This window comes from Scardinius erythrophthalmus (genome assembly GCF_964197995.2).
Source record: "Scardinius erythrophthalmus genome assembly, chromosome: 2".
Taxonomy (NCBI): Eukaryota; Metazoa; Chordata; class Actinopteri; order Cypriniformes; family Leuciscidae; genus Scardinius; species Scardinius erythrophthalmus.
In genome coordinates this window covers 60,252,921-60,268,164 of record NC_138222.1, presented here as the reverse complement: position 1 = coordinate 60,268,164, position 15,244 = coordinate 60,252,921, and the positions used below count along the sequence as shown (strand labels likewise).

The 15,244-nt window shown below is 37.1% G+C and overlaps 1 protein-coding gene across 2 annotated transcripts in view; it reads left to right on the top strand.

Moving 5' to 3' along the window:
- Positions 1–234: 234 nt before the first annotated feature.
- LOC308687128 (Fc receptor-like protein 5) overlaps positions 235–15,244 on the top strand; it is a 38,628-nt gene continuing 23,618 nt past the window's right edge. The window contains exons 1-4 of one of the 2 annotated variants that reach the window (XM_081359391.1): positions 235–281; positions 11,955–11,990; positions 12,714–12,971; positions 14,426–14,710. In XM_081359391.1, coding sequence (XP_081215517.1) covers positions 254–281; positions 11,955–11,990; positions 12,714–12,971; positions 14,426–14,710 — 607 coding nt within the window. In that variant the 5' untranslated portion in view covers positions 235–253. The remainder of the gene's footprint in view (positions 282–11,954; positions 11,991–12,713; positions 12,972–14,425; positions 14,711–15,244) is intronic. The other variant, XM_081359392.1, reaches the window with a different exon arrangement.

Below are 15,244 nucleotides of genomic sequence, written 5' to 3'. Positions count from 1 at the left end.
GTGTGAACGAACACAATAACAGTGAGAACAATCTCCATCAGAACTGATCTGGAAATGATATTCAAGTAGATGAACAGAGCTGTGACAACTTGAATAAATTAGTAGCTAAATATCTTAGACTGGATCTCTCTTTTCTTTATCTGTGTATTTCTGTGTAGAGTTTTGTCTCCTCCTCCCTCGTCTCTTCTTTCAAACACAGGAAGTGTGTGTTTTAACACTCAGCGCTGTTAACACAGTCTATTAATGTGACAGTATGGGCTCCGGTGCACTGCCTCTCATCTGTGAGTATAACATCATATTCTTTACTATCTTCTGTTTTCTGTTCCTAATGCATTGTATTCAGCTGAAGATGGGATATAATAATGATTGTTGTGTATGAATCCACAGTCTCACTGCTTATTGTATTATTTATTGATCAGATCATATGTGATGATGTTACGTGTTGATCAGATAAAGAGGTTTATGATGCATTTATCTGTGTGATAATGCGTGTGAAAGATGGAGGCAATGTGTGCATGTATTTTTGCTTTGATATTGTAACATCTTTCTTCCTATTTCACGTAGTTGAGATAACCCATACAGAAAAAAAAAAATATTGAAATATATTTTAAAGTGTCAAAAGTATATGTGGCATATATTCCAAATACACTGAAATATATTTGCATTGTTGTTCACTTATATTTATCATTTTGAAATATATTCTGAAATATAACAAAAATATATGATGTTAAGTGTGAAATACATTTACATTTATAACATGTAATGTAAAATATATGACAAAATATATGGTCATTAAATGTTTAGCTTGCTAAAGAAGGGTCGAAAATGTATTTTGATCATAGTAATTCCTCTACTTTTCCCCATACACAACAGTAGGCTACCATATTTCACTACTGTATTATGACACACAGCTATAATAAATACTGTACTTACATTTAAATGACTGCAATGTAAAATGACAGATAGTTGCTTTCCTAGGACTATTAGGCCATATTAGGTGGCACGTACCTAACACTAAGTGCAATTATTAGATTTATTGTTGTGTTTTATTGACATCTTTCCTGAAGTCATTTAAATATTGAAAATATGCACAATATTTATGATGCAAGTATAACAGTGACACTCCAACAGTGAAGTGTTTGTTTGTGTAAATGTTAACTTTTTACATTTCAAAATATATTTCAACTGAAACAATTTGCAAAAGTTAAAACATATATGAACATATATGTTGTTAGTAAATATATTGACATATAAATATATTCACATAGGCTATTTAACTAAAATATATTTATTGGGCCAATTTCGAATATTTGCATATATTCCAAAACTATATTTCAAATATATTTCTTTTGTGTATGGGATCAGATGTATTTGTGTTGATGTGAGTTAGTGTTGAATGATGCTGTATCTTTAAATAATCTCTCCATCAGAGACTGAGAGAGTTTGAGAACAGAGACCGAACACACACTCATCTTCTCTATCACTTCTCTTTCTCTCTGACTCTCTCATTGAGAAATAACTGCAAAATTAATTTGGACAATTAAATTTCATTGTCATTCTATGGACAAACAGTTTATCAAACAAAGTAGAGCTTTTCTCAGAGCTAACTTCTCTTTTCTGAGACACGTTTCAGTTTTTTTTAACCAGTTCGCCTGAACTTCATATTTAGTTGTTGTGTGAAGTCAGTTCACACGTGTGTCAGAATAACCACAGGTTTCCAGAACAAGTTCATGACGTCGACATATGAACATGTTCCACCAATGCTTGACAATCAGGAAGTATCTCAGACTTTTGTTGTCCTTTTAATCATATTTATTTATTCATATTTTGCAAAGCTAATACATTTTATTTTGACAAATGTCTTGATTGAAAACTGTGCTTGAGCTTTATTTATTTAAATAGCAAATATACTGATACATGTTTAATGTGGTTTAAGGGCTTTTTCACACTAGTTTGTTTGAGAGACTGCAAGCAGTCAACACATTAACATACTGTGGTCAGAATATGGTTTGTTTTTGGGTCCTTTTAGGAGGAACTGAGATCATTTAGTGTTGACGTATGCATTATTTCTGCCGAGGCGAGAGCTCTTGAAGAGCTGAAACACACGAGGTGTGAAAATACTCTTAGACCAGAAGCACAAGTTCACTTGCAGCAGCTTTTCTTTCTGGTTGTGGTTCATTTCAGCTGTAGGCTAACACTATATCCACATTATTTTACTATAAAGTCACAATTAGGGGTGTGCATGAATATTCAAAACTGTTATTACTTTTCAAAAAAGAAAACACAAACATACAAAAAAGGAAAATTCGAAGTGAATCCTTGATAATTACCAAGCACCAAAAAAATTAAATTAAAAGTAAGTAAATTAAAGTGTACTATATGTGAAACACTAAGTGTCCAAATTATTTTTGCAGCCACTATAAAGTCACAATGAAGCTGATGGTGCTGACGTCAAACAGGAAGGGATGTCGTGTGTCTCAAGCACTTTGTCCTGATTTGGTTCTGAAGCTTGTTTTGCTCCAGTGAAGAATCAGTGATGTGAAAAAAATAAAAATACAAAACTTAAAAAAACAAACACAAAACAAGAGAACAAGAAGAACTATGAAGACAGTTACAGAAATACACTGATATCACATTTATTGATGAGTATAATGTCATATAATGTTGTATGTTGTGAAGCTCAGTGGTTCAAACTTCTGCTTTATTGTTGAGCATCAGTGAATCAGTGAATCAAACAGTGAATCAGTGAATTGACTCTCGTATCAGTTCACGAGTCCTGTGACGTCATCTTGTGTGACGATGTTAAATGGTCACTTTGTAAAGATGAGATGAGAGTAATGGCGGCAGATGTGTTGGGTGGTTTGTCAGGCTCCACTCCAATACTTTCTACTAACTCCTTTTTTCAAATAGTTACTGGTTTAAGAACAAAACAAAGAAACCAGTTAAATAATAATTATAGAGATGAAGGAAATGTTTGCGTACTTCTTCTGTTGTTGCCACTTGGACAACACCTAAGCGCAAACAAACAGTTGTCCCAGGCTGACAACCATCAGTCAGTAAATACGAATGGATTACCGAGATTAAACTTCTTTGGACATGGATACTTTGTCATCTACTCGATCACCAAACAATCTGATCACCCCCGTCGCGGCATGCCGAGCAAACAAAACATTGCCATTTGCTCGAACATCAAACAAATTGAGCAAAAACATAAAAAAGGAAAAAACATACAGACATCACTCGGTATTCTGTTGGACCGGAACCACCTTTATTAGCATATATCCATTTATGGAAAGCAGGTCACATTCACGTGACACAAGCGAGCAGTATGAGGGCACACATTACAAACTTTAACACCCCCACTTGTTCTCATACTGTTTAGATTATCATTATAACAACATAACACATGAACAGTCTTGTATTTCTCTTGTGCTACATTTACATGCCAAACATAAGACTTTTGAACTTTTCAAGTTTAAACTTTGTTACTGGTTTAGTCATAACATCAGCCACCATTTCTTCAGTGGGGCAATACTCAATTGTCACTTTACCATCACTGAGTGCTGATCGAATGAAATGATACTTTATATCTACATGCTTGCATCTTTGTCGACACACTGGGTTCTTTGACAGAGCAATAGCACCTTGGTTATCTTCAAAGATTTGTACTGGCTCAAACAGACAACCATTTTCCATGCCATTCAACAACTGTACAAGATACATGCTTTCCTGTGTGGCTGCTGCTAGTGCCATGTATTCGGCTTCACATGTAGACAAAGCAACTGTGGACTGTTTCTTTGACTTCCAGGAAATTAGAGGACCATTTTGAGTAAGACTAAAACAGTATCCTGTCGTACTCCGCCTGTCATTTAGATCTGATGCCCAATCAGCATCACTGTATGCCACAAGTTTGAGATTTTCCTCTCTTTTCTTATAACATAGTTCATGATCAATTGTACCTTTTAAGTACCTCATCACGTTTCACTGTAGACCAGTGTTGTTCATTTGGATCAGACAGATATTGCGACAATTTACTGATAATCCAACTTAGATCAGGTCTGGTACATGTCATCAGATAGATTAAACTACCCACTGCCTCACGATACCTTTTAGGATCAACAGGATCATCATCACTGTTGTAGTCAAGCTTTTGCTCACATGGTGTTGACCTGGGTTTACAGTCTGACATATTGAATCTCTCTAGTATCTTTAAAATGTACCTTTTCTGATTCATTTTTACGTACCCTTCAGTCTGATGAAAATCAATTCCTAGAAAATATTTTAATTTTCCCAGATCTTTCATTTTGAATCTCGCTGTCAGCATCTCTTTCACACAATTCAGTGAATCATTGTTACTAGCAGCAATGATCAGATCATCAACCCAGATAACAACAATCACTCTCTCCTTTTCAGTATGTTTACTGTACACACAGTGGTCAGCTGAATTCTGAACAAAATCATTTTCACTGAGGTAGTCGTGTAAAATTTTGTTCCAATTTCTACCTGACTGTTTTAGCCCATACAGTGACTTGTTCAGTTTACAGACTAGTTTCTCACCTATATCTGACTTCACTTCAAATCCTTCTGGCTGTTCCATGTAAATCTCAAAGTCAATTGGGGCATGCAGATAGGCCGTTTTTACATCCATCTGGTGGAGTTCAAGATCATTTTGTGCTGCTATTTGCATCAAGGCACGTACTGAAGTGATATTTGCTGTTGGTGAGAAAGTCTCTTTGTAATCTACCCCCATCACTTGACTATAGCCTTTAGCAACATATCTGGCCTTGTACGTTTCAGTCTCATCTGCATTGTTTTTGACAGCATAGACCCATCTACCCCCCACTGCATGTTTACCTTCAGGTAGCGTAGTTAGAGTAAATGTGTCATTTTCCTCAAGGGAATTAATTTCCTCTTTCATGGCCCTAGCCCACATCTGTGACTCACTTGAACTCATAGCATCCTTGAATGTTTGTGGTACACCACACACTCTGTAACAGAAGTCCACATTAGTCAGAATCTGGTCATCACATTCCACATCAGAAACATAATCAGACAAATATTGAGGAGCTCTCCTGTTTCTCTGAGGATAACGCATACTGTGATCAACTACCTCTGTCTGAGCACATTGCTGATTTTTAGTCTCATTTTGAGGTTTATGAGTCTCTTCTGGGATCTGATCAGTCACATTTTCTTTTGACTGGGAGGATACATATCTTTGCCCATGGAAATCATCATCTGACATTGAAATGTCAGTCTGTGTCTGGTGTTCTGTAACACACTTTGTTACAAATCTCACAAGCCTGTGCTTGAGAACTTTTCCTGTGTCTGGATAATAGACCAGGTATGCAGGGCTGTTTTTGTCATACCCTACAAAGATCCCTTTTTCACATCGTGCATCTAATTTCTTTTTGTCCTGCTTGTATGCATAACATGCTGAACCAAAAACTCTCATTTTTGAAAGATCAGGTTTTCTCCCTGTCAGTGCATAGTATGGGGTTTGCCGTATTCTGCCATTGTAGCACCTGTTGCGAATTACTGCAGCAGTCATTACAGCATACGTCCACAACATCTTGGGTAGATTGCTCTCTAAGATCATACATCTTGCCATTTCAAATAGCGTTCTCCAATTTCTCTCAGCAGTCCCATTTTGATGGGGTGAGTAAGGTGCTGAGGTCTCATGTCGAATACAGTTCTTACTTAATAGAGACTGAAACTCTTTTGCCATAAATTCTGTGCCATTGTCTGATCTAACACACTTTATAGTCCCATAAGGGGCTGAATCAGCGAGGAACTTTTCAGTAGCTTTCACAGTGTCACTCTTAGCTTTTAGAAAATACACGAACACTGAACCCGAGTAGTCATCAGTAAATGCTAGTGCATACTTGAAACCGTCTTTAGCTACTGGGTCGATAGGACCAGCTAGATCTGTGTGCACTAGTTCAAGTGCAGCCTTAGCTCGTGTGTCAGGTTCCCTGTTTCTGCCCTGAACAAATTTACCTTGTGTGCAAACCTCACAGTTTAGGTTAGATTTGTCAGTCTTATTCTTACCCTTGATTTTCATTCCCTCAACTACATCTTGCAATTTGGAAACATCATCATAATTGCAGTGGCCGAGGATCTGATGCCAGGTTTGAATGTCATAACATCCGTTACAACTATCATTGTCCTCGTTGACAGTGTTCAGATAGTACAGTCTGTTGTATTCTTGAATGTGAAATTTAGTACCGCTCTTGTGAATGAGTTCATCACATCCTTGTTGAAAGTTGATCGAAGCTCCATTCGTCGTTGCAGCTTTAACAGAAAAGATGTCCTGCGGGTACGATGGAATGTACAACGCGCTCCTCAGCGTCGTCTTCACCTGTTGTCCCTCGTTGTCAATCAGACACACCTCCGCATCTCCTCGTTTCAACGCCACTCCGCTCGCTCTGGTCCCGTCAGCCAACTCAATGTAGTGTTTCTCCGGCTGGAATTTGTCATCAAACTTTTTGAATTTTTCAATGTCTGTAATAATGTGCGATGTCGCACCAGTGTCGACCATTAGTCCCTTTCGTTGCACACTGTAGAATTGGCAGTCACTCGCTCTAAAGACAAATCGTCCCCTTGGAATTATAAGGTTCTATCTGACATTTTTGTCAAAATTGAGTTATTCACATATTCTTATTCTGTGACAACTTATTTACATTATGTGATGTTTTTTTTAAAGTTGTGTACATTTTGGGACTTTTTATTGAAAAAACAAAAAGGTTCTATCTACAAAGTCGAACTCTAACTTGGCTCTATAAGGTTCTATCTGCGTGAGCCAATCAGCACTTCGAATGGACAGAAGAGGACCAATCAAAAAATGAGTCATAGAGAGTATAAGTCTGTGTTTTAAAAAATGAGTCACAGAGAGTATTATAGTTCTGTGTTTTAAAAAATGAGTTTTTGAGACCTTGAAAAAATGAAAAAAATTGACCTTTTTTGTGATTATATAGTCAGTGAATCATTTTTCAATGATTATTAAACTTTATGAATTAATTTGCTGATGCATGTGTGTTTTCTTGCAGTTTTTAAAGTCTTAAAATGTCTTAATTTTTACAATTTAAGCCTTAAAGGTGAAATAGTCAACAATTTAATTGATGGGGTCTTAATTACAACAATAAACGTTAGCATGTTATTTCAGCCATACTGATGTCTCTAGAGAGAAAGCCATTTTACCTGGCCCACTTTAGGTGGAATAAAGTCCTGCTCAGATGTATTACAGTGGCTGCTTTTTGTCTAAACAAAAGAAAGATTAAAGTAACAATTTCTGCAATAATGTGTTTAATTACCCACCAAATTGGTACCAAAAATTAACATCTGCACTGGACAAAATATTTAGACCTACCTTGCTTAATTTGAAATGTCCTAAATACATGGAAAGTGCTAAAAATATTAAATAAATGTCATAGAAAGGATCAAATTTTACTTTCTAACACGTTGAGACATTGTTACAACATTAATAATTTTATATTTAGTGTTCAAATAATGTTTTGGCAGATAGAACCTTATAATTCTAAGCGAAAAGTGTTTTTTTAGAATTAGAAGGTTCTATCTGCATTTATTCCAAAAATCCCCATTTACAAATTTGAGAGGATTTTGATATTGTATATTTAGAATACATTTAGGGTCCCTGTTATTTTCATGTTTGAAAGAAACTTGTTCCCCATATACATTTTCCTATATGTAATGCAAAAACTTTGAAGCTCAATATCTCAAAACTGCTCAGAACGCAGATAGAACCTTATAATTCCAAGGGGACGAAATGCGTGTTCGTCGTTGTCCTCTTTGTCAGCGGCTTGTTTAACATTGTCTCTCTTTTTGCGTCTGCAATTTTCATCTTTGTGCGTCGAGCTTTTACAGTAATTGCACCACAGTCTTTTGTGATTTTGGTTCGGGCAAGCACGGGCCTTGTGCCCCTTTTGACCGCAGTTATAGCACGTAAAGTCAGAGTCTGCTGACGTTAGTCGTTCTCTTCCCCTCTGTTGCGGAGCTGAGGCACTCGCTCTCATCACGTTATCATCACTCGCGCTGGTGTGGAACTTTTCCGTACTTTCAAAACTCCTCAGCTTGGTTTTGAACTCTGCAAACGTTATGTTTTCATCACTTTGTGTGATATGGATGGCGAACGGTTTAAACGAGTCTGGCAAACCTTTCAAAATCATCGCAATTAACAGTCCATCACTGAGACTCTCTTCGGCATTTCTCAGAGCTGTGATTGCGGTTTCTGCTCGAATAATATAATCCGTGATGCTCTCATTTGCCATTTTCTGCAGCGACGTTAACTCTGTGTACAGGCTGATTATTCGCGGTTTTCCTTTACCAGCATAATAACCTCTCAAAATCTGCAGAGCTTTCCTACCGTCGTCCGCTGCATCTCTCATTACAAGAGACAAACTTTTGTCATCCAAGTATTGAATAAGCTCAGCATATGCTTCCTCGTTTTTATCGTCATCATCCTCTTCCTCATCACGCGCGGGAGGCTCTGATAAAATGGTGTCCTTTAGGCCTAGCAAACGCAGGTGGCCTAGAAATTTTGTCTCCCAAAGTTCGTAACTTTTCTCATCTCCGTCGAAATACAATCTCCATCGGTTACCTACTTCTCTTCTGGGCCCATAACCTGTTGGCGCAGTCATTTTCGTGAATAATAACCGGTTATTCTAGTAATTTTACGGAGGAAAAAACCTTTATTAGACCGGAACCACCTTTATTAGCATATATCCATTTATGGAAAGCAGGTCACATTCACGTGACACAAGCGAGCAGTATGAGGGCACACATTACAAACTTTAACATCACCCATCGCGGCACGCTGAGAAAGCGGGATTACCAGAGAGGATGCAATTGGCGTGATTTCGGTGTTCTCTTGACTTTGATTTTGCTGTCTGGGGACGTACAATTGAATGCAGGCCCATTTGCTGTTGGCCTTTGCCCGGAGGGTGCACCGGCGGGTGGATTGCGCGTGCAGCGGCTGACCTCCGGACGGACGGACGTCTTCCCCGAGGTAACAGGAATTCCATACGGAGACAGTATCCAATCCACAGGCGTAACTATCGGTAAGCAGGGTAAACGGTTGCTTACGGGCCCGGACCAATCAGGGGCCCGCCCGCGTTACTGGAAGATATTGATTGACAGCCGGGTCCCCCTATCGCATTTGACTACTTTTAGTCTGATCGCATTTTATTTTTTTGCGAATAGATTTGAATAAATAATGACAACAACATATTTGACTGATCATTAAATAAATGTTTGAAACGAACAATGATGAATTTGGTGTAATTTGTTTCCAATTGGGACTGAGGAATCCCCGGGTGAACATGCGCATTGCGTGCAAAACAGTAAAAAACGTTGAACTTGAGACCGATATGGAGTCGTCAAATTTTAAACACAAAAGTGGCTTTCAAAAGCGCAAACGAAAAGAGGAATTTGATAAATTAATTAATAAATTAACAAAAATAGGAATAGGAAGCTTCTTTAAAAAGATGACACAGGGGGAGATCGAGATTGAGATGGAGCAAGAGAGTGAAGCGAGTAAAGCACCTGAAACGACCGTTGGTATATGATATCTTAAGGATATGATCGACAACTTCGCACAGAGGAAAGCCTGGAAAATGCAGCTATAATGTAAGCGAGCATCTCTTTTTATGTATTTGGACCTAGGCCTATGTGTATATAGCAGTGACAGTAACAGTAACATTGTGTTATTATGGGGGGAGTACTAGGCCTATTCTATGTTAGAGACACTCTGAAATGTAATGAAATCAAACTGGATACACCATTAGAATGTTTGGCTTTAAATGTTGAATTATCCCCTAAGATGAATTTTAACATTATAGTACTGTATAACCCACCATCACATGATGTCTCATTTTATGAAAATTTAGACAAAATTTTTAAATATGTAAATACTCGCACCGAATCTGTTTTTCTTGGTGATTTTAATATTAACTGGCTAGAGAAAAAAACTAAAGAGACTGTTGTCAAAACACAGTCTTCATCAGATGATTAAAGGTCCAACAAGGATCACACGAGCAAGTAAAACTATGATAGATCTGATAGTTACTAACAGACCACAGAGAATCATTAGAACTTATAATTTACTAACAGGGCTCTCTGATCACAATATGACCATGGTTGTACGGAAACTCACTAAACAGTGTTTACCCAAATTTACGAACGAAAGTAAACAAGGGAACTTGGGTATACCCAAAAATAAGTTGACACAAGTTAAAAATGATTTAGATCATTTAGATTGGATTTGGAATAATGTTTTACAATCGAATGATTTAGAAAATTGTTGTAACTCTCTGATGAAAAACCTTACAAATCTGGTTGTGAAATATAGTAAGACATTCAAAGGCACGCAACGAAAAGCCTCCTTACCATGGCTGAACAATGTGAACCACAACATACTCTTGAATAAACTTACCACCTTCAACTTCTCTGAACATGCTATCGGCTGGTTTGCATCATATCGGCTGGAGCATAGAGAGCAACGTGTTAAAATAAACACCGAACTCTCAACATCATTACAATCCACAATGGGTATTCCACAGGGCTCCATTTTGGGGCCTCTGCTCTTTAGTCTATATATAAATGACTTACCTACATGCTGTCAGCCAGCCAACTGCCAAATGTATGCTGACGATACAGTAATTTATGCTTCAGCTAGGACACCAACTATAGTAGCAGAGACCCTGACCAAGGAAATGGAGGGTAGGCTATATCCCAATGGCTTAAAGAAAATCATCCGACGCTTAACGTCAAAAAGACGGTATCTATGTGCTTCTCAATTAGAGGAAAAGCTAAATGTACTATTCAAATAGATCAAGAAGCCGTTGAGGAATTTAAATTTTTAGGTATTATTCTGGATTCCCAACTCAAATTCAATATACACATTAACAAACTCTGTAAGACTGTTCGGACAAACCTAAACTGTTTTAGAATGATTAGGCATCATATACCTGTCAAAGCAGCTTTGCTGTTTTTTCATGCTATGATACTTTCTCATTTATCTTATTGTGTTACTGTATGGGGCCAAGCCTCTCAGACAACAGTCAAACCCATCATGTCATTATACAAACAAGCACTGAAAATAATGGATCAGAAACCAATTATGCGGCATCACTGTTTGATTGTACAGAAATACAAGCTTTTAAATTTTGACAGTTTTATTAAGTTCTCTTTTCTTAAGCTGATTTTTAAATGCACAAATAATCTAGCTCCAGCCGTACTCTGTCCTTTTGTGACAAAAATAAACACAAGGAGAGTTGCCACTAGGAGAGCAGCGGGTGGCAACTGCATAGCAGAGGGGCGCAAAACCACTTTTGGCCAGTCAAGTTTTTCGGAATGATTTACCAACGGAAATAAAAACAGAAACCGACCTGAAAACATTTAATAGAAAGGTGAAACACTGGCTGAAAGAAAATCAAATATGTGGACATTGAGTCATTTTTGTTGTAATGTATTGTCTGTGCTGGATGTGATGTGTTGTTTTGTGTAATGTGGTCGGGATTGTGTAAAATTGTTAATGTTAGTGTTTATAAGGTTTATATTTTTGCATGATTGTGTAATTTACACTATGTAGTTTTTTACAAATTATATATTTGGTATATGTTTTTAGAAAGGCCTGACCAGGGACTGGGGTTGCAAATTAGCCTATTGGCTAGAAACCTTTTATGCAACACATTTACACATTTTGTTATGGCTTTGCCTATGATAATTATGTATGTAATAATGTGCGCTGCATTGTCCCTGATAAATAAATAATACAAAAAAAAAATGCTGGACAATAATCCATCAGTTCTCCTGAATGAGCATCACAACAGAAAAACACTTTCAGTTCATGTAGAATAAACTCTAGACATGTTTCAGTGTGTGATTTACATTGTGTTGAATGAATGGAAAAGCTTCAAATCTGTTTCTTCTGCTTTTAGTGCTGATGTCCCTCGTTCACTCTGGACTCAGTCAAGGTATTGTCCGTTACTGCAGTACATTTTAGTTTATAACTAATGTGAATTGTGTTGTAGTCGTTTATTTGTCTTCATGTCTACATCAGGATCCCTCATTTGTCTGTTTGCTGATGTTTTATGTCCATGTTTTGCATATTTCACAGAATCATCTGACTGTAGTTCCTTATGCTGCAAAACATTACAGAAATCTGCTATTTATTCAATCAAACAGTCTTCAGTTGTAAAGTAGTTCAGTCAGACATTGATTTCAAAAGATCATAATCCACTGTATAAAACAGAAATGAGTTTTGCACAGTGAGTTTTATTTGCATGTTTCTGAGTTTTTGCTGCAATTGTAATTATTGACTGTGTGCCATTGAGATCTTGAGCACCAATGCTTAGCTTTATTCATTCAGTGTGGTTTGGTTGAAGGGCTGGAAGAGAAAAGGGCTTGAGAACAGACAGACAGAAGTTAGTTCAGTTCAGATCTTTAAACACTCAGACTGTAAACAGCATCATCTACTGGTCAGAACTGGAAGATCAATAATACAAGGACATGCGGACTGGATACAAATATCAGCTTCATTTAGTTTTTACCAACACATACATTTTTGACGTAATCATTACAATTTACAAGCAAACTAGATTTTTAATTTAAGTGTTTTTCTCCTGATGAAGTTTTGAGTTCATGACAGTGATCTTGATACTGCGATGCTTTTCAATATTTACTTCTGTGTTTCTCAGTGAAACCTGTAGTGAAGGTGAAGCCAGATCAGCCTGTGTTCATAGGAGAGAGAGTCACTCTCACATGTGACATACAGGGAGGAGGAGACATTCAGAGATACAGCTGGATTAGAGATGGAGACACTGTCTATCCATATACTCCAACAGCAGAGTTCAGTTTCATAGCTGATGTGTATCGCAGTGGTAAATACAGTTGTAGAGGAGAGAGATCATACTCATGGACAGACATCAGTGATGCTGTTACACTGACTGTATCAGGTGAGTCTTCATATTCACATCTGTTTATTGATTATTTAAAGTAATATTTCAACACTTACATTCTTCAGCCACATCTTTTCTCCTAATAGGACTGAAAAATGAACTTTTTAGTCATTCAGTAACTGCACACATCTTGTGTGTGTGTGTGTGTGTGTGTGTGTGTGTGTGTGTGTGTGTGTGTGTGTGTGTGTTGCATGTTTTGTGGAGGTTTTGGTGTATTATAAAATCATGCAAATTGTGACTTTCCAGTGTTATAGGCGTCTCGATCTTTAATTTATGTGTGTGTCTCCGTCTTTGATTTAGTCACTGTCACTATGGTTACAGGAGATATTCATGAGTGTCATGAGAATAGAAAAGGACTCGAGCGACTGAGTTCAGTTCTGATGAGTTTTGGACTGAAGTCAGAGAGAATGACGAGACTTACAGATTATTAGTGTTGAAGTCAAAACCACAAACCCAGACCAGAGTGTTTTCACAGATTACACATTTTTGTTCTAAGAACATTTTAAAACATTTTGTTTTGGTGATGGAAACTTTAAAGTGTCCATTTTTCTCAGTGCTAGTGGAGGTTTTTTTTTTTTTTTTTGGAAGGTTAGCAGCATGATGTTCCTAATTTGTATTAACAACTCAAAAGTCCTCCTCAAAAAACCTTTACTAATTAATCCAACAGGGAAAGTTATAGTGACGTGATACACAGCAAAATCCTCAGTGTTGAAAGAAATGTCTAAATGGGTCCAAGAGTGTTATAGATGAAGAAACTACAGTTTTTGTGCTAATTTTGAGAACATTATTAAAGATCAGATAACATTGAACAAATATTTTATTAAAGTTACTGGAATTTTTGTTCATAACTTTGAGAGATCCTTAACGTTAGCCAAAGTTATGATAACGTTCCCCGTTAGCTGGTTATGGTTGTGGTAAAAGTATATTCATCATAAAAGCTCAACACAAAATGCACACATCCAGCGGGCAAAACAAACTCAGTGAGGATCTCAACCACAGAAACTGCCAAAGGGAAGAGAAAGCTGCACACCACAGCTCCAATAATAGAAACATGTATTTCATGTTCTCAATGGCCATTAGACTCCACACTTCACCTGTGCTGAAAACATGAAATAAATATATTTACATTATTTTTTAAACTTTGTTACAAACTGTGGTTTGCCAACTTTCTCTTCCTTTTTGCAAAAGTATATTTATCATCATATGACCAAGACCAGTGTAATGTATTTCTGTCACAGAATGGCTCCATGAACTAAATCCCTCTGGAAACCGTTGGTCAAATGCTTTGCTCAAGGACACAATAGTGATGGTTAAAATTCATTCACTGCAGGGTTTATACCAGCAACATTCCCATTTACAACCAGTGTTAACAACCGAAGGTCCTTCTGAACAATCAGTTTTATTCCCTGAAAGAGATGTTTGAGTCTTTATGTTTCTGTGTTTCTTCTCAGGTTTACCCACATCTGCAGTGACTGTGACACCAGACAGTCGTGTATTCACTGGAGAAACAGTCAATCTGAAGTGTGTGATAAAGTCTGATCACAGTGAGTGGAGATATGAGTGGTATAAAGACAGTGTAATATTACAGAAGTCTGATTATCGTTACACTGTAAACAGAGACACTCTCACTATCAGAGGAGCTACTGAGTCTGATCAGGGTTGGTACGGGTGTAAAGGACAGAGATATGGAAGACCAAACTCATCAACATCAAGCTCTCTTTCTCTCTCTGTGAAGGGTGAGTTCAACATCATTGTCCTCATAAACTCTCTCTCCTATTTATGATCACAAATACAATTGAGCCTCAGATCGTTCACACTAATAATGCGGTTCTCACTCCTCTTTTGAAGGGTTAATTCTGCTTAATTCTCTCACAGATTGACGTGTTCTTGTGTTCAAAACAGATTGAGAAAGACAGAACTGAACGCAGAGCTCTTAAAACCTACTGTAATAGTTAAAGTATTTAAACACCATCATAAAAACACTGCGCTCATTATACATGATATTAACTAAAATACTTCCAAAAACATATTATTGTATTTAATTTATTAAATTGCTGCCTGCACTTACTGGAAATCTGTGAATCTTTGCACAAATGCTGTGCTTCAGACTGACTGAGCGATACAGTTCATCTCTATTTTGAGGCTTTCAATCTGTTTAATTCTTTGTGTTCAAACTTGAAGGAGCAAAACTGAATGAAACTGAATGCAGAGATCTGAAAATACATTTTAAAGCTGAAGTATTTTACTTGAAGTGTGATCTAATAACAGAT